At 41.1% G+C, this 21042-nt stretch overlaps 1 protein-coding gene across 1 annotated transcript in view; it reads left to right on the top strand.

Annotated features, from left to right (window-relative positions):
- The window catches only part of LOC129698425 (disks large homolog 2-like), a 633990-nt gene that overhangs the window by 586991 nt on the left and 25957 nt on the right, over positions 1–21042 (top strand). The window contains exons 18-21 of the mRNA XM_055637570.1: positions 13284–13383; positions 14658–14699; positions 16135–16185; positions 18841–18942. Coding sequence (XP_055493545.1) covers positions 13284–13383; positions 14658–14699; positions 16135–16185; positions 18841–18942 — 295 coding nt within the window. The remainder of the gene's footprint in view (positions 1–13283; positions 13384–14657; positions 14700–16134; positions 16186–18840; positions 18943–21042) is intronic.

Here is a 21042-nt window from a genome sequence, read left to right as displayed (position 1 = left end):
TCACCCCACATAAAACAAACCGAAGAACATTAAAACAAACTATTAACAGACGCTAAGAAATAACAAAAAGGTGAAAAACGAACAGACTGCCAGCAGGAGCAGCTGCTTCAGCTGATGTGGTGTCAGGCAGTTGCAGATAGAGCACAATTCGGTCTTTTCACGTATGAGCCTTGTCATCCCGGGCCAGTAGAACATGTTTTGGGCCCGTTTTGTAGTGGCCTCTGTGCCGGGGTGGCCTCTGTGGATATCGTCCTAGTACTCACCCCGTAGAGTGGGAGGGATAACTGCCTTGTGGCCTTTGTCGATTATCCCGTCCTGTAGCTCTAGTTCGTCACGAACCAAGAAGTAGGGTCGTATTTCTAGCGGGGTGTTTGACTGTTTGTGGGGCCATACATTCTTTATGACGGTAGTTAGCAGTTGCAAAGTTCTGTCTGCAGCTGTGTGTTCGGCAAGGTGACGTAGATGATCATTGGCACGAACGAGACCTTCAGGACCGAGAATGTGTCTCGTTCGATGGGATGGCGTTCACTGGTAGTGCGTGGGGCTCTGGAAAGCGTGTCTGCTATGTGCATGTCTTTACCTTTCTTGTATACGATGCAGAAGTCGAAACGCTGTAGCTGCATCATCATGCATTGTAGACGAGCCGGGGCAGCGTGGATGGGCTTGTTCAGAATCATGACCAGTGGCTGATGGTCAGTCTCAACAGTGATAGTTTTGCCAAAAATAAAGTCCTTGAATTTCGAACAGGCAAAAACTACGGCGAGCAGCTCCTTTTCAATTTGAGTATAGGGTTGTTTGGTGTCCGTTAGGCTTCGTGATGCATAGGAGACAGGCATCACATCGCCATCGGTGGTTGTCTGTAGGCACGCTACGCCTAGCCCGTACTGGGATGCATCACAGGTGATGGTGATCGGCAGCTTGAGGTGAAATACACCAGCTGGCTATAGGTATGTTGCAAAACTTACCTTCAGCGGCGCTGCAGTTCTGCCGCTGCCCGTGTGCGCGACTTTGGCGCCTTTGAGAGGGGGGCGGGTTTAAAACGCGATTTTCTCTAGGCTGTTGAAATCAATGTTGTTCAGCCTACTTAGTTGCTGACGAAAAATCGCTGCGAAATTCATTTGCTGCAGCTATTTTTAAACTAAATAGGGTTATTTAATTGTTATAGTAGATTAAAAATCATCCTCTAAAGCCGCGAACCCCGACAACGGGACGGATCTCATGTAGGGGACAAGGCAAGGTAGGTTGTTTATTTTTACATTAAAAAGGGCTTCTTAAGTTCCCTTTATACAAAATTTTATGTTGCGAGTAGCTGACTTGGGGGCCCATTCAATCCCGCAGTATCTTTCATGCCATATGGGCTTCAAATCCACCGCAATGGCAGCGTTCCAAACCAGCGCGTTCCACAAAATCCCACTCACAAGCTGGCCATTAATTTACAGCAATTGAACACTAAATCCCTTCCATTTGGCCTATAAATTAATGTCAATGAGATTTAAAAATCATGTTTTATTGTGAATTATTGTGTAAATGTTCTTTGGACACTTAGGCTATTTAAAAATGTTAATCTTGCCTTAAGAAATGGATAAATGTTTAGATCTAGTAATTGAATTTTGGAATTAGCTACAATTTAGTAACTAACTAATTATCTGCTTTAATTTCAGGTCATCCAAGTAAGATTGTTTAATATTTGTTTCAGAATGCTATAATATACTTTATTAAAAATTAAGAGAACTGAAAATTTATTTCAGTTCTCTTAATTTTTAATAAAGTTATGGGCTTTAGACTGTTCTTGATCACAGCTTTTGTGTTAAGTCAATGGAAAATCAATAGGGAACAAGATGCTAATTTCCGAGTATGAAATTGGCCATAAAATTTTTAATACTGAAGATATGAACGTGAATTATGTGTCAAATTAAACTTCTTTTTATGCTTTATCTGATGGGATAAATTGCAGACTTGATTTTTTTAATCTCAAAATTTTGTAACATTGCTACTGGCTAGCTGGAGCTTGAGTGTCTCGAAGACTCGTTGGTGTTGCAGGTACCAGGACCATGCTGTGTCCTTGTGAGTCAGTTGTCACAGGGGGGCAGATAGATCACTGAGGTTGGGAATAAATTTACCCAGATAGTTCACCATACCGAGGAATCGTTGCAAACTGGTAATGCAGGTGGGAGTCGGCAGTTCGTTGATGGCTGCAGTCTTCAGCGGATCAGATTTTAAACCATTGCTGGTGAACACATGGCCAACGTAGGTGACTTCCGGAACCCGGAATCTGCACTTGAGTGGGTTGAGTTTGAGGTTAATGTCTCTGGCACGGTTTAGTACTTTCATCAGGTTGGCATCATGTTCTGCTAAGTCACGACCGTAGACTAGGATGTCATCAATAATCACAAGGATATTCTGCAAATAACTGTTCCATTGCGCGCTGGAAAACTTCGCTGGCTGAGTTGATGCCGAATGGCATTCTTATAAATCTGTAATGGCCAAATAGTCTAGCAAAAGTCATCAGCGTAGATGATGCACAGTCCAGTGGTATTTGCCAGAAAGAGTTTTTGGCATCAAGAACCGAGAATACCGCTGCGTTTCCAACCTGTGCAGCCACGTCCTCTGTGGGTCTCATCGGGATGTGCGGGCGCTTGATTGCTGTGTTTAGGTTTTTGGGGTTAATGCAGACTCATAACTCCTCTTTGATTTTCTTGGTGGTCACGACCAAAGTGGAGACCCAATCAGTGGGTTTGCTGACCTCGGCAATAACTCCGATAGAGACCATACGTTTTAGTTCAGTGTGTATTCTTTCCCGCATGGCATGGGGAACTCGGTGCGGTGCGCGGACCATTGGTATAACTGTAGGATCTACGGCGATCCTGTACGTCGTGGGCAGCTTGCCAAGTTTGTCGTCAAACAGTTCTTTGTACTGGGACAGCAGCTGCTGTGTTGCCTCCTTTGTCAAACAGCACGTCCAAAATGGACCAGCCCCAGGTCATGGCATGCATTGATGCCAAGCAGGGTTTCAGAGTTAGGTTGAATGATGTAAAACATCAGGTTTTGTGTTTGTTCATTGATAGTGCACTTAAAGTCAGCTCTCCATAGTGGGTGCAAAACTTCCCCTCCATAGCATGTAGTGTGGAGGAATCCTTTTTTATTCGCTCCGTGCTCCTGATCTTATTGAATTCTCTTAACGACATAACATTGACCTTTGCACCCGTGTCGACCTTGGAGGTCAGGGCCTTGTTGTTTATCACCATGGTCACTGCTGGGTCCAGCAGTTTGCCTGAGGAGCGTAGGAGAGAAAGTACTGCAGAGTCGTTTTCAGTGTTATCGGAATCATTCCCTTGGGAAGCATTGGCGTGTCCTTGGGAGTCAGAGTCAGACAGTTCTTGTTGTAGCAGGTGCAGGTTTGTCCTTGAGGTAGCGTTCCCTTGAGACTGACAACACATCGCAACGTGATTAAGCTTCTTGCAATTGTGACAAATTTTCCCATGGGCTACGCAGAACTGGCGTCCTCTAGAGTGGAAATAGTTGCAGTTGGGGCATCTTGTGGCAGGCACTTTAGAACTTTTCGGAGGCACATTTGAAACGTTACGGGGAGAGTATCTAGCAAGATTAACGTTGTGTTGCTGCTGCGGGCTGGGAGGATCAAAGTCTGTGAGCGGGGCGACGACCTCTGCCATGCGACATGAATGAATGAATGATCTAAAGTCAGATCGGCGTTTTGAAGTAGCTCAGGTCTAAGCTTGCGATCGCTCATTCCCCCCCACAATCTTATCTCGTACTAACTCTTTAGTCAACTCACCGAAGCGGCACTGTGTAGCCATATGTCGTAAGTCACTGATGAAGCGTTCGACAGGTTTGTCGACCTGCTGCTGACGGGTGAAAAACCTTGTTCTTTCAAGGATGCGGTTAGAGGGCAGGTCACATAGCTCTCTAAATTTTCCGAGTAAGACAGTTGGATTATCGATAGTTTCTGCAGGCACTAGGACCTGGCCATCAGCGTCGTTGATAGCTGGGGCAAACTCGAAGTTGGCTGCACGAATCATTGCCTCTGGACCCGCTAGATTGAGCAGTAGCGATGCCTTCAGATCATTGGGATCATTCCGGTGAACAATGCGAATATAGTGAGTATAGTCATGTTCAAACATGTGCCATCGCTCGGCTATGTCAGAGTCAAACACAAGGGGACTCGGCCTTCGACAGGAGTTGGCCATAACGTTGAAAAATTGAAGGTAAAACTGATAAAGAAAATAAATCATGGCAAACAAGCAGAGTGAGTTAGAGCCATTTTTCTGACACCATGTAATTAGCTGACTCGCACATAGGTAAAGGTGTAAGCATCTTTAATAGGCATTCCAGTGTCAGATATGCAGTACATTGTACATTCAATCTGCTGCATCTACTGAATATAATAAACAAGTTCTTACACTATAAAGCATAATAATAATAATACATTTTATTTAATGGGCGCCTTTCAGACATCTCAAGGACACCTTACATAGTAATCGGAATAAAAACATATAATCGGAATAAAATAAGTAATAAAGACATCACAGAGACACAAATTAAAAGCAGAATTCAATCCAAAAACAGAAAATCAAAAACACAGTGTGAAGAGAGAGCAGCGGCAGCCAAAGCGCGCCAGCGTCCACTCTCTCTTCACGGCAGCCATCTTGGACACAGACTTACTGGATTACAATTAGACAAAAAAATCATCCCCCCACAGTGGATAGCACTGTGGGGGAAGGCACAATGTCCAGTCCCCACCCCATGTTCACCCCAAAGTCAGGCCTATTGAGGCCACCGCAATTGCCTCTACGGAGGCCCGATGTCCCTGGCCGTTCTCACCGGGTGGTCTTGCCCCGGCGTCGGGAGAGACCTTTCGGCGGCTGGGCCACCTGGAACGGCCGCTTCCTGGTTGGAGCCCGCGGCTGCCGAAGCCGACAAGGCCGCGCCGGTTTGGAGCTCCCAGGCTCCCGATGAAAAAGTCGGCGCCGCCTCTCCGCACGCCACCTCACCGCTCCGCAGACCCGCAGCCCGGAGATGTTGCTCTCGGCTGTCCAGCTCGCCAGAACTCCAGCGCGTCGCTCCAGCGCGGCGACCCAGGCAAGGCATCGCCCGCTCCGCTCCACTCCAGCGCTCCAGCGCTGCCGCCAGGAAACGGCGCTCCAAGCCCGCTGGTAGGCCACGAGGACGGTTCGGCGGGCAGCCCGGAGAAAAGGCTGCCACACCGACCAGGTAGGGACCTAGAAATAAAGTTACACCTACCCCCCCACATTAAAAAAAGACCATATCCCCTACAAACAAAAAACAGGACTCACTAAAAACTATTAAAAAAACAAATTTAAAACGGACGGCTGCTGGCTAGCAGCCGTTCACCAAGATGGCTCCTCCCCCTCGAATACACTAGGCGGGGTTATTACTACTAAGCATTCTGATTGGCTAACATGCAATAGCCAATCTACAATGAGTATGAATAATGTTTGGTATTGTCATGTTATTCAAACACTTCAAAGTATTTCAACCTAAATCATGGCTTTTATTTTGCTTTTCAATTTTGTTGTGAACTAGACCAAGGGGGACCCGTTGGGTCCCATCCACTCAACACGCGGTTGCGGTGGGGGAGCCCTGCGGTGTCACACACGCACACTATCCACCCCCACACACACATACACTAACCACCCCCCTTGATATTATATTAATATTATTAATTGGCTCCTTTTACCCCATCCCCGCCCTAACTCAAGGGGAAGAGAGAGTGGGGCAGAGAAAGAGAGGGGGGGAGGGGGAGGGAGTGGAGAGGGTTGTGGAGGGAGTGAGGAGGGGGGAGGAGAGGGGGGGGGGGGGGGTGGAGGGGGGGGGGGGGGGGGGGGGGGGGTGGGGGGGGGGGGGGGGGGGGAGAGAGGGGGGAGGGGGGGGGGAGGGAGGGGGGGGGGGGGGGGGGGGGGGGGGGTTGTGGGGGGGGGGGGGGGGGGGGGGTTTCCCCCCCTCTCTCTCTTTCTCTGCACCACTCTCTCATATGAAAGAGATTCCTATTTGCTTTATATTCACTGTAAAATGCTGAAAAATAATTTGATTGAGGATGGTGCTCAGAGTCCTACCACAAACTATATACTGTATATGATGTGCACACTCTTTAGAATGTCTCAAAAATCCATTCGGGAGCTCTGAAGTAAGGCACCAATGACCATTTTAGATGTTGGCTCCTTGTATACAACTTCGGTTGCTGAAAATGTTCTACCCATCAAGCAATTGGGCCTATACCTGGATTGGAGGATGTGTACAGTGGAAGGACATAAGAATTTAGGAATTATATAGGGAGAATTGGAGCCAGAAAGGAGTGGATGATATTGAGGGGATGATTAGGGTAATGGAAAGGACAGGTCGGCGTTTGGCATTTTCGAACTGATCTATGCTATTCTACATCATTCACCACTGCTCTTTTAATTAATTTTTTTTACGATATCACTGAGCTTAATAATGTTCTCCAGGTGGCAGACGTTTAGGGATCGATGCAGCGAGAGGTTGGAGGGAGGAATAGTCATAATTGGCAACAAATAGGAGCAGGGATTATATCGATCAGTGTTGTGCAATATGGGGAAGATCCAAAGATGTCGATAACTACTTGGAGGCTCTTTCAGTGGTTCATTGTAAATATCATGAGCAAGAATGCTCAAGGATAATACTCCTAGGAAAGTGTGACTCACATTGCTTAATCACTTTCATCCCTCCTGCAGAAATAAGGGTGTTTCCAGAGTATAAGCATGACTGGCAACAGGAGTCACTCAAACTATCCGAGTGATGCAAATGATAAAAACAATTATTTAGTGGAATTTCTAAGCAATTGATTATTTTAAACCTTGCATTGTTTTTTTCTGTTTCAAAATACTTTTTCCCTTCCTTCTTTGATCCCAAACCATTTTGTGATTTTAGAGCTTTGGGCAGACAATTGAAGCGTTGAGACATAGAGAATGGTGAAATTGCTGAAGGCCAAAAGTGATACAGAGTTAAAGTCTGAAGCATTAAAGCACAATGCACATTATGTGGATGGTTTCAATCCATGTGCAAACACCCAGTTGGTACATCCCCTGTGAAATTGTTTAATGAATGCAATAGATACATGTTGAATCTATCGTCCGAACTGATCTATGCTATTCTACATCATTCACCACTGCTCTTTTAATTAATTTTTTTTTACGATATCCCTGAGCTTAATAATGTTCTCCATTTAACACAGTTAGTCTCGGGGAGTCCAGGAGCGGGAGACTTGTTAAGTCTTGGGTAGGGGTGGAGGGTTGGTGTGGAAACACCGACCCGGTGAATCTTGCAGGAGCATGAGAATCAGAGTGCAATAAATCTTGGAAGAACATAGAGACTGCATTCTAATCCACTGTAGGCCATGGTTAGACTTGGGGGAGCATGGTGACCAGTGAGACTTGAGAGTGCTTGGGAAACATTACCTGATGAGCTAGATACTGAACCATTGGGATTTCTGAAGAATCATTTAACAGATTATCTGAATTTCATTATCTAATTACCACCATGTGGATCAGCATAGAAAGGTTGTTCTGATGCCAAAGACATTTGCAATTTGAAAAGTATCATCAATTTGCTTGCAAGTGTTGATGTTTGAGGTAGAACTAAGCATTTTGCAATTAGCAAGGCTGAACATTCTAATTAAGTCTTGGAGTGAGTGTTGGTGAGCACTGAACTTGTACATGCTTTTCATTGTTGAATATTATGGGAGCATTAGTAGTAGAGCTGCCAGTCCTTGAGGATGATGAGCAGCAAGAGCAATGCATGACCCGCACCACAAGAGCCAGAAATAGGAGATCTCTGGCTAGCATAATGTAGCCACCACATTTTTCCAGCTGTCCGAATCAATGCATCCAGGTGCTGTTTTCTAAGATAGTTGTGCCTCTCCTGGCTTTTGGCTATCCTACTTATTCTAACCTTATTGGCTATCCTACTTATTCTAACCAGATCTTCTCCTGCCATACTTAATTATTCTCTAAGAGGAGAGGTGGATGGAGATACCTGTGAAAGGTAACCATGAGCTATTGTAGACCTAGATGACCTGGCTTCAGACTGTACTCTTTGGTGCAAATGGCAAGCAGCCAGGACTCACTAACGGACAGACAAGCATGAAGGCTTTATGGGAGCACTAGTGAGTAGGCTATAATGCTATTTTTCTGAGAGGGGTCCTTGATTTCTATTGATTGACTTACCATCACCTGGCCTAGCTCAATGCAAGGGGACAAATTACCAAATGGTCTTGAAAGCCACAATAACTGTAGCGATATTAGAATCCAGAACAATGACACAAGATATTAATGGGCCTGTCCCACTTAGGCAACTTTTTATGCGACTGCAGGAGACTCTGCCGTCGCCACATGGTCGCCACATGTTCACGGGTGGTTGCTGGGGAGTCGCCTTGATGGTTGTGAGTAGTTCCCGTATTCTGGGAACAAGTCGCGGCCTCATTATGGTCGCCGCAAATTTTTCAACATATTGAAAAAACATGTTGAAAAATTAGCGCCGACCAGAATGAAGCCGCCATGGAGAGTAGCGAGAATTCTCGTGCCATCGGTGGGTCGCCAGGAGGTCCTTGTGGGTTGCCAGGAGGTCGAAGGTTGTCGTGGGTTCTCGTAGGTTGTAACCGGTGCTGACCGGTGAATTTCATTGGCATTGGGGAAAAAAACTTAAGTAGTAGTTTTCAGAACCAAGGATAACCGACCAGATATGTTAATGTCCGCCGAGCTTCACAGCCGTGTATCTCTGGCTTCTTAAAAGTTGTTCCAACTCCTTCTCCTTCCATCTCCCCCCTTCTACCCCCTCTCCCCCCGCTCCCTTTTACAGGACTTATTGTACACTGTGCTTTAGCCGTCTTAATTACAGCACCAACCTTCCTGTTCATCATGGTGTGTGTCCGTATCACCTTGGCTTTGCACCATGTGAATTTCACTCAGACACACACATTGCTTCCTTCACCAGCCCTGTCCCCCGCCTGCATAACGGGCTGGTGAAGGAAGCAACGTGTGTGTGTGTGTTCCACTCTGACAGTCGCCGTTCCAGTTGCCGGTTTTCCAGGCAACTGCCGGCGATTTGACAGTCGCCAGCAGTTGCCTGAAAAATCGCCTCAGTGGGACAGACCCATTAAACTCCCACGCATTACCCATCAGCTGGGTGGCTTTGGTCAATGCTGCTTTAGAAATTGTGATTTCTGCCATCAGATGATCAGCAAATAGATAATGATTGTATTGCAAATGCTGATGTGAAGTTGGCCAACATTTCCATGTTGAAAATGATGGTCTGCAGGCTCTTCACAAAGAGCTGTGCAATATTGGAGCTGCACTGCCTCAAGGTCAGACAATGGCACAAGTATCCCCATAATGCTGGTTCATCAATCTGTGTCTGCAAGCGAGTTAAGAGAGGTATGATTGAGCCATCTGGAAGCTAGAGCACATTTGACCTTATATGAAATAGATGAGTGGGATGTGAGAAGGAGGATCAATACGACCACAGTATTTTTATAGTTGTGTTTAGTTTAGAGATACAGCGTGGAAAATTCGGCCCACCGAGCCCGCACCAACCAGTGATCCCAGCACATTAAACTATCCTACACGCACTAGGGACAATTTACACTTATACCGTCAATTAGCCTACAAACCTGTACATCTTTGGAGTGTGGGTGGAAACTGAAGATATCGTAGAAAACCCACGCGGTCACGGGGAAAACATACAAACTCCGTACCATTGTCGGGATCGAGCCCAGATCTCTGGTGCATTAAGGCTGCAACTCTACTGCTGCGCCACCATGCCTCCCATTGACCCATCTCAATTGGTACCACTGAGAAAAAAAGATACGTGCACAATCAAATACAGAAAAATCAACTCCTAGCTGAATCAAGAAAAATGTTTCCCAATCTTAGCCCATTTTATGCTGTGCCGACATATTTTGCAGAACACTCTGTTAATGCATATTTTGTACCTCCAGTGGCAGAGGTGAGATCTGTGGCAGGTTAACATTTTTTCAGATTACAATAACTTTCCAAATTCCAGATATTACAAAGATCTCTCATCTACTTTCAAACAACCTGTTTATTTACTTTTGTAGGTTGACCTGACAACATGTGCATATTTCCTATTTCTTTAATCTGACCTCTGATGATATGTTGGTGTTTAATACAGTTTTGCTTTGTGACTGATTACAATTGTTACCTCCATAATAGTTTGTAGGGTCTTAGCTTGAACTTGAATATTAAGGAAATTTAAGAAGTTAAAGATGTCATGTGGATATTAAATGCCTATCTTGGTTTCATATTTTTCACTGTTTAAGTTCATGAATCATCTCTTAAAATTCAAACATGGCAGTTACTCTCTTTGGAATCAAAATATCTTTGAAAATTATTGTAATTAATATCAAGGTAACTGCATGGACTATTTGACCACCATTCATTTTAAGCAAAATTGACTCCTTGCAGTTTTTGGTCATGGATCTCAAATTAATTTAAAAAACAATCAATGACAGATACATTGTATAAACAAAAAAATAAATAGGTACATCTTAAAATGGTCATGTTTCTGAGCATTCTCAGTAGGTTGTTTTCTTCCAGTAAGGGAGCAGAAGGGTTCGAATTTTGATCTTGGTACTCAATGAATTAGATGATCAGCCAGCTCTCTCACATCAGAAGTGATCAAATAGAATATTTGTGTCCACAAATTTACTTTCCATCACAGAGCCAGTGTCTCTGGAAAGAAGAGGACGAGAATATTTTTTGCATAAAGCAGGAAGAAGCAACATTAACATAATTATAAAGAACTCTTAATTACATTTATTGACCAGAATTGTGATTTTCATTGAGATTTAGCATTATTTAACAGATAATCTAAAATAATCTGATGCATTCTTATAGTTAGAATGGGCATCGTGGCCTGAGATTCATCTTCACTAAATGCACAAGGTAGTTATGCTGCTCATTGTGCTTTGTTTATTAATTTAATTTCAATAGAATCAGAATTTCAGAACCAAAATAAAATCTGAAGCTACAACTTAGTCATTCAGTGTTACCAGTTAAGCATGAATTTCTGGCTGTTATTCTGTGATATTGAAAATTGGGTTCACTAAATCTGAGCTTCTGATTAGAATTTGATTTTTTTAAACTGGATGGTGACCATCATTACTCAGGCCCAGTTACGCAGATCTTGGAGAAAGCACATCTGTTACATTCCATGTTTCTTATGTCATTTTAATATTAAAATTACATTTCTCATGTTTGCTTGCATGAATCCAAAAACTGTTAACAGGACAATGTTTATTATTTTAGCCGCTTTAACCTCTTTGTCTTGACTCCTTCCCTACAAAGCATGGTTTGTGTATTGTTTCATAGCATTGTTTTAAGTAGCAACATGTCTTCATAATGGGCGCGATTTAATTATGTGATTGTATTATTGCTGAAGAATAACCACAGAGCCAATATGTGCCTCAAAAAACATCTACAATTTTAATTAATTTCCTTTCCAAACCAAATAATTTATAGGCTGAATAGGATATAATATTTACTTAACTATTTTGAGTTCATAGTCCTTTCTTTGTAGTAGATTTATTAATATTTTTTTTGTAAGAGATTTGATGTAATCCTGAATCCAGTGCCCAAAATCTGCCTCAAAGAAATTTGTATTTCCATTTCTCCCCAACCGTTTCCAACATGAGCACTTGCAAATATGTGCTATCTTAAAAGTAAAATAATAAGACGAATGAAAAAAAACATTGGTGTAAAATAATATGTTCAGTTCATCAACAGTATCCCATGCTGTACATTGCCAGCAAAATGCTAAATATGCCATTTGTGCATCGTATTGGCCAAAAACAATATTTTTCCGAATGTTTAGCAATGTAAAAACAATTGCTAGTTCCATTACAAGTGCAATCTCATCATAGCTAATCCTGACACAACATTGATGAATGGGAAATTATTAAATCAAGCCCAATGTGTTCTGTTCATATGTTCCTTTTCTTTAAATTATTTTTTTTCTGAACAAATGTTGAATTATGTTCAGATGTAAAAGTGGAGTAAAATAGCAGTGGCAATAATACTTATTAAGTTACTATTTATAAATAACAGGATTTAACTTAATCTCTTTTCTATTTATGAGCCATAACTTCTTGTAAAGGATTATTAACTGCCTAATGTTTGCACATATCTGTGCAGAATATTGCCTGTACTCAAGATCTCAGTCATTATTGAATGGACAATCATATTATATATCTGTATTTTCTTTAAAAAAAAAACTTATCAATTCAATTAACATGATAACTTTAGCAAACCTCATGGTTTCTGGTATTTTGTAGGAATCAGGTTATTGTGTGTACGTTTAATCAGATCATTTCACTGGATGGCAAGCAAACGTGCCAAAGCATGTTGCTTATTACTAAAACAGTTATCTTCTAAATGAACCCTGTGATTTTGCTTCTTGCATCGTGTTGGAACAATAGAGTTCAATATCACTTGGTATGAAACTGACAAGTGAAAAGCCACCTGATTTTCACTGTCATTGCACTCATTGGAAATGAGCAATACTAAATGCAAGTTTTAACCCAGAATGGCAAATTGGAAATCTGCTCCAGTGTTATTTAATGTCAAATCTCCCAAATCTCAGTGGCTTTACCAGCAGTAGAAAATAGAAGGCAATGGAAATCCTAAGCATGTCAGGCTCAACTTTGTGTCCACTGAAATAAAGATACCTATGATCACTGGCTACAGGCCCATATTCCCAATGTATTCAGTCTTTCACAGGGTTCACTTTTAGTTGAGTGCATTAATAAATGTATCATCCTGATGCCCAGTGATTCACATTGTTTTGCATCGCTTACTCTCAAGAAAAGTTTGCAGTTAATGTGTAATGTATTTAATATTCCAGGATAACTTCCATTCTTTTTGATCAAAAGGTTCAAAGGACTTTATGCATCTTTTTGAACTGCAGATGCATTAACTAGTCATTGCCATCCTTTTCTATATGCTAGGGCCTATAAAGTCTCCTGTAGTGGAAATATTTTACATAGCCTAAAACAATTCCTCAATTAAACACTTAAAAGGGGCTGACATCTTCCAGAACATTTATTCTCCAAGGAAACCAACAGTAAACTTGATCTGAATTTGGTACAAGATGGCTCGTAAATGTTCCGTCACTGCTGTTACTTCCACTTTTACAACTTGTGTGTTTCTCAGCATGAGTATGACAGCATTTACTGTAGTTGTCCCTGTTTGCCCCATGCCTTTTCTCCTTCACAGTCATTCAATGACAAGCGTAAAAAGAACGTCATCTTTTCACGAAAATTCCCATTCTACAAGAACAAGGACAACAGTGAGCAGGAAGCCAGTGATCCAGAACGTAAGTAGGCTTAAGAGACAGCATAGCTGAGAGTGCTCAAAAGACAACCATATATAAATACACTCACACAGAGGTAGGTGAGGCTATACTACTGTGACCAATGTTTGACAGCAATCTGGATCCCATCATTTGTGTTCCACTAAAGCCAAACTTGTTATAAACAGGTATGAGACTGTGTCCCTTTTCTTTCAACCTATGTATATTGTATTTCATAACAAATGGACACCTAACCAGAAATGGTCAGAATTTCTGATTGTTTGCAATTTTCATGCCACTGGTACATTATTTTGAATGTTTTCTGTTATATCCTCTACCCCACTGTCCATCCCTTTACCTAACCACAGTCACAGAATGTATAACCAGATTACACACCTCAGCAAACACTCTTTATCTTTTTGTTGTTAAGTCAGAATGAAATCCAATTACGTTAGGGAAGCAAAGGGATACTGTCTTTGAAAAGCACCATTTCGGTATGTCTCAAAAACCTTCTGGAAAAAAATTACTTTTCTGGCACATTGCCATGTGCAGGTGTAAGTGGGCTCCTGATTGACTTATCTGCATGGTCTGTCATGGTAGTATTCAGTTCAAATCCACTGACTTCTTCCTTCCTCTTCTGCGGTTATTCTTCCTGTCTTTGCTTGCTGTCTGGGGACTACCGTGCAGGAGATCCCCGGGTTAGCCGACGATGGTTATGGAACAAAGACTCTGAGTAAGTTCTGAAGAATGACCAGAATAACACGTCACTATGTAATTACCTTTCTTTAATTATTATTTGCATATATCCCCAAGGAGAATCCCAGCATGTAAAGATGGAGCTTCGACAGAAACCTATATAAATCCTCCAATGTTTTCAGTTTCTTTATACTTTTGCATGAGTAATTGAAATTAGTGCTCAAATTCTGTCCAGAATACCTCTTAGAATGTGTTTCCTGTCTTGATGACATTCATTGTTTATAATATATTAATTATTGTGTACTTGTGCTGCCAGGGTGTACAGCACCATGTAGATTCAACAGTATAGGATCCTGCATTGCTCCCCATTCCCTTCTGCACCGTGCAATGTCCTATCCATCTTCCCCTCCTCCTGCCAAATGAAAAAAAATACTGCTGCTCTTTTAAATGCTATTTCTCTATAAACGCTCCTTTATGTTTTAATTATGTACATTTCTGTTATGCAGCATGCATACAATTCTCTGTCTTAAAATAAAAATTTCTAACATTGCTTTGGGACATTTTTTAAATATTCTTCCTAATTTAATTTATTATTATTGCAGAACATGTTACTTCAAATGCCAGTGATAGTGAAAGCAGCTTCAGTAAGTTTATTTCATTTTGAGTATATTTATTTCCTTCTTGGAATCAAATGTCATTAACGTATTTTTAACATGGTAAATGGTGCAGATAAAGAATGCAAATGAATATTGGATATCAAGCCAGAGGCACATTGTTACTGAATGATGACCTGCTTATTTGTTCTTTAGGCAACTATGATATTGTGTAAGGTAGACAAAAAAGCTGGAGAAACTCAGCGGGTGAGGCAGCATCTATGGAGCGAAGGAATAGGCGACGTTTTGGATCAATATTTAGATGAGGTTGGAGGAGGTGCACCTTTCGGCTAAACGCAGAGACCATTCTCTCCATAGCTCCCTGGTCAATTCGTCCTTTCCCACCCAAACCACTCCCTCCCCGCTACTTTCCCCTTGCTACACTTGTCGCTTTACCTCCCCCCTCGACTCCATCCAAGGACACAAGCAATTTTTCCAGGTGAGGCAGAGGTATCAACTGCTATACATCGGTGAGACTTGGCGATTGCAGGCTTGGCGATCGCTTCGCCCAACACCTTTGCTCAGTTCGCAATAACCAACCTGATCTCCCGGTGGCTCAGCACTTCAACTCCCCCTCCAATTCCGAATCCAACCTTTCTGTTCTGGGCCTCCTCCATGGCCAGAGTGAGGCCCACTGCAAATTGGAGGAACAGCACCTCATATTTTGCTTGGGTAGTTTACACCCCAGCGGTATGAACATTGTCTTCTCCAATTTCAGGTAGTCCATGCTTTCTTCCCCCCCCCCCCCCCCCCCCCCCCCTCCCAGCTCTCCCCACAGCCTACTGTCTCTGCCTCTTCCTTTCTTCCTTCCCCCCCCCCCCCACATCAGTTTGAAGGAGAGTCTCAACCTGAAATGTCGCCTATTCCTTCGCTCCATAGATGCTGCATCACCCGCTGAGTTTCTCCAGCTTTTTTGTCTACATTTGATTTTTCCAGCAACTGCAATTCTTTTTTAAACACGATATTGGGTAAAACATTTTTAAAATAAACTTTGTGTGTAAATTCTGATTTTGAAAGATTATCTTCCAGTTACTTTGTATTGCATAATTTCTCAGCGTTCAATTCACTTATTTTGTAGATGTTCAAAAATAGCTGCTTGTTTTAAAATAGAAATGCAGTGTGGTTATACATCACCTGTAACTTATTGGAATTTTCTTTATTTTTATTGGGCTTTATTATATTCATTATATAAAAATCAACATCCATCAATTCCATAGTAAGTAATGTTGATGTCAATAACATTTAGAGAAAATTAATACTTTACAAAGCATATTCATCTCAAAATGTCCTCATAAGATCTTAAGTTTAAACTCCTGGCACCCCTTTTATATAAACAGTTGCTGTGTCTTTTAGTTTAAGAGTGAATTACTATTATTTTTAAGAATGAGAACAAAGAACATTAATGTTTTGTTTTTCCTTTGCTCAGGAGGCCCAGAAGACTGCATTCTTTCATATGAACCAGTCACACAGCAAGAGAGTAAGTCAAACAGAATTATAGATTAAAAAGAAAAGCTGTCATTGCTCCATTCTAAGGTGTTAGTGAGTCGGTTGAATACTGTATTGACTAAATGATGGAGAGTTTTTCCTTTAGTTTAGATTTGGAATTTTTAAAGATAATATTTAAAATCTCATTAGTGGCATATGTATAATGAATCGAATAATATGTTTAGAGAAATGAAAAGCTCATAATGGTTTTATTTTAATTTTTTGAAGAATCATTGCCGTAACTCCTTGCTTTTGTACTTATTGTCCTGCATGTACAATCCAAATATTATATTTCGCATTAATCTCCAAACCAAAGAAACTGCCAGCAGTCACCTGAAAAACCGGCAACTGGAACAGCGACTTTCAGAGTGACACACACACGCACACGCACACGCACACACACACACACCCACACACACACACACACCCCCCCCTTCCTTCACCAGGCCATTATGCAGACGAGGGACAGGGTAAGCAGGAGGAGCGCTGTCTGAGTGAAATTCACACGGTACAAAGCCAAGATGTTACCGCCATGAACTGGAAGGTTGGCGCTGTAATTAAGACGGCTAAAGTACAGTCCTTTAAAAGAGGGGGGGAGAGGGAGGGAGAAGGGGGGGAGAGGGGGGAGAAGGAGTGGAGACAACTTTTACGAAGCCAGAGATACACGGCTGTGAAGCCCAGCGGACATTTAACATTACCGGTCGGTTATTCTTGGTTCTGAAAACTATCCCTTATGTTTTTTTCCCCCAATGAGCCAATGAAATTCACCGGTCAGCACCGGCTACAACCTACGAGAACCTACGAGAACCTTCGACCTCCTGGCGACCCACCTACGGCACGAGAATTCTCGCTACTTTCCATGGCGGCTTCATTCTAGTCGCCGCTAATTTTTCAACATGTTGAAAAGTTCACGCTGACCATAATGAGGCCATGACTAGTTCCCAGAATGCGGGAACTCTTCACAACCCCCGGCAACTACCCGCAAACATGTGGCGACCATGTGGCAACTGCACAGTCTCCTGCAGTCACCTAAAAAGTCACCTGTGGGACAGGATGGTTAATGAAAATGGCAACATTTGTTGCTACATCAGTATAAGAACAAACCACCTCCTTAAATGTTTCGTAAACACATTGACGTAATATCTCTGATTAATTTTCTTTATCTAATCTCACGTAAGACACTACTTTCGATCACATTTGATAACCTTTGTCAGTATACTTGTATGACAGGGATATGCCACTGTTCATGGGGAAAAAACACATGAGCATTTTCTTCATAATTTGTCGAGTTTCCAAGTAAATTACATACTAATTTTCCTTTGTTGTTATTTATGTTAATGTTTCTTATTCCAAACTTGTCATCCAAGATTTTTTTAATCAATGCCTAGTGTTACTCATTTTGCTCACGTGCAAAGTTCTGACCTTTTAATCCATCAACCCCTTTAAAAACTATGGACACATTTGTTAGACCTTTTTCTCCTTAGTTATCTGTCAGGGGAGGGGGGGTGACTCCGTGGGGGGGGACGAAGAAGGGATGAGTACTCTTTGTAACTTTGTCAGCGCCTTTGTGGCATCTCTTTTGTGTACTTTGTATACAGACACAAAGAATTTCACTATACCTAGCTATGGTACAAAGATAATAGATTATCATCATCATCTTCATCATCACTTGTAAATACTTTTACACATTTTAAAGTCAGTCATCATAACAATATCCTGTCACCTGCCTCATCTTAAATTGCACCAGTTTGATGGGCCTAAAGATCTTACTGTACTGTACTGTACTGTATTGGCTAAATGATGGAGAGTTTTTCTTCTAGTTTGGATTTGGAATTTTAAAAATAATAATTAAAATTGCATAATGGCATATAAATAATGTCAAATAGTAATTTTTAGACAAAAAAAGCAAATTTGGCTCATTATGCTCTTTTTAAAATTGGGTTTATGTTTTGAAGCCTCATCATGTTTCTTTTTTGTCATCATTCTTGCTTTTGTACTTACTGGTCTACATGTCCAATCCAAATATTCTAATTCCTGTTTCTATTTTTTTTAATCTCCAAACCAGGTTTTACTTAATATAATGTAGAAAGAATGTTCGAAATTAGTAACTTTGGCTTTAGAATATGGGAATAGTCTTGAAAGTATTTTCAATTTTCTCCATTTGTAAGCTGTAATACTTATCTATTTAATATGTATTAGAGTAATATTTAAGAATTCATCACTCACCAAGAACTGTTTAATTGAAATTTTGCAAAATAATGGATTAGTTTCGTTTTTTAAAAATCCTACTGCAAATTAGTTTATGGTACAAATATAAAAGAAACAAAGCTAGCACAGAAAGGATTATCACACCGGGTCCAAAAATTAATGGAACTTTGTTGCACCTATTCACTGATTCAAACACACATCCCATTTACTCCCCACTTCCCTGCAGAGGAAGTTAAGCATAGGTTGTGTCTCAAGCAGACAATTAAATTACAAAATCAACAGACATGACGTTTAGTGCAAACAGCAATAAATGCTGTAGCCAAGATAATTAACAACATTGCCTAATTCAGAAATTAATTGATAACTTCTCATAGCAAAGTGTATCATTAAAGTGACATTACATGATTTATGAAGTAATATTTATCTCTTTGTTTGTCAGTTAATTACAGTAGACCTGTCATTATCTTGGGTCCAATGAAAGATCGGGTTAATGATGATCTAATATCAGAATTCCCAGACAAATTCGGCTCATGTGTTCCACGTAAGTAATGCATGTGTTCCAATTATTTCTGACTATAAACTTAGTGATATTTAGAATGTTTGCTCTATGTTTCATATTACAAATACTTTGCAGTTGAGAAAGATGATTATCAATATTATCAATATTAAGGTAATGATCACACTTCAAAATATAACCTGTGCAGTGCAGAGCATTGTTTCAGAAGTTCTATTGTACACCTATTCCTTTCCACGATGTCATCCATTTATCTAGTTGCGAAATTAATAGTTTTGTTTGAGGTTTTTATTAATTAATTAATTAATTAATTATTTCGGACAGAACAAAAGAATAAAAAGCAAATGTGAAACAGCATACAAAAAACAAAACACAAATATTTATAAAGTGTCATAAACAATATCTATAAATAAATGAAATCCTATGTTTCCGAAAAGGAGCAGGAAGAAGCCAAAGCTTATTAATTCCCACCCCTTATACATACAAAGTGAGTGTGAGTAAGAAACATTTTGGAATGTTTGAGAATGGCAAAGACATTGCATGTAAACGATAACAAGGACGCTGGTGAGACTGAGGCTGGACATCACAGGCTGCTAAATTAACTGGCGATAGACACAAAATGCTGGAGTAACTCAGTGGGGACAGACAGCATCTCTGAAGAGAAGGAATGAGTGAGGCTTCAGATCGAGACCCCTCTTCAGACTGAGAGTCAGTGGAGAGGGAGACACAGAGATAAGGAAGTGTAAGGTCTGAAAACGAGATGCCTGGAACCAGAAACTACTGTACTGAATAGCTGGGAATCAGCTCCCAGCAAAGGCAGGATCTACAACTTCAATGGATGAAACCACAAGGTCAGAGACAGACAGCATTGATCTTCGTGTCAGCGGCAGGTCTACGATGGTGAGAAACTCACGAGAGATGATGAGAGATTATTAATCGGTCAAGAATCCAATAACAATGAGATTGAAAGATGGAAAACAAAGGTCTATAGTCTGTTGAGTAGATAATTAGAGAAGTGCAGATGCTGGTTTACAATGAAAGAGACAAAATATTACGGGGCTCAGGCAGCATCTCTGGAGAACATCTGTGGTGCACAATCGAACTGAACTTAAATTATTATCTCTCTTCCCACTTACAGTCACCAGAGAGAGTCAGCCTACCTGAAATATGATAGATGACTCATACAGTAACTTGCCTTAAGTAGTGCCCTCTTTAAAGTGTGAGGCCATCTGTTCAGGGGTCTTGTACATTCAGAACAATTCTGCATCAGTGATCTCAAAACAAGCTTTATGCTTTTGGGCGTCACTGTGCATATCCTGAGCTTAGGGTTATGTCTGTGTCAAATTCATTGAGAACCTTGAATCACCAATGTACTAAGGAATTGATGGCATTTAGCCGTGGACTTTCCATAACGTTCTAATATTCAAGACGAAAATTATTCCACTACATGTTACAATTTCAAGAATGTACTGCTTTCTTCCTAGACCATATGACACCATCAACATCTCTTTGCTTTCCCATTCCCTCCATTGCCTACCCTCCCTCCAGATTACTCTAAAGAGACTGCATCATTCCTAATTGATTGAATTTCAGAGCAAGTTACAAAGTAGATAATGGAAGCCTGTTCAATAATGTGCATCTTAACTTTTAAAAAGCAATGATAAAATGGTTTGATATTATGAATCTTGTTGGAATTGGTAGTAGTCACTGGTTTAAACAAAGGACTTAAGTGCAGTTATCTCTGCTATCATTAATGGAAGCTACTATGTTTCGACCATGATACTAGAAAGTTTCAAGTGAATCAGGGCATTGCTTTGCACTACTTTCATTACTAAAATGATTTCTGTACGCATACTTAGAAGACACCAGAGACATAACAATGTATAAACTTAAGAAAAATGAGCAGGTTGCAGCCAATGCAGACACAATTGGGGAATAGGCTTATATCTGTCAGTTTTCACTCAAATATTTATACATTAAGCTGATAAGTGGGAGAATAATGGGGTTTACAGCAAAGAGGTTTATAGTGTGTGTGTTGTTGAATGACAATGACCTGTGTTGAGATACTGCACAAAGGCAAATGGGGAAATGCAATCTATTGCAAGGATGATAAAATAATATATTTTT

The sequence above is a fragment of the Leucoraja erinacea genome, chromosome 6, assembly GCF_028641065.1.
Source record: "Leucoraja erinacea ecotype New England chromosome 6, Leri_hhj_1, whole genome shotgun sequence".
Classification (NCBI taxonomy): Eukaryota; Metazoa; Chordata; class Chondrichthyes; order Rajiformes; family Rajidae; genus Leucoraja; species Leucoraja erinaceus.
The sequence above is the reverse complement of the archived record's forward strand: the minus strand, read 5'-3'. Positions and strand labels throughout refer to the sequence as shown.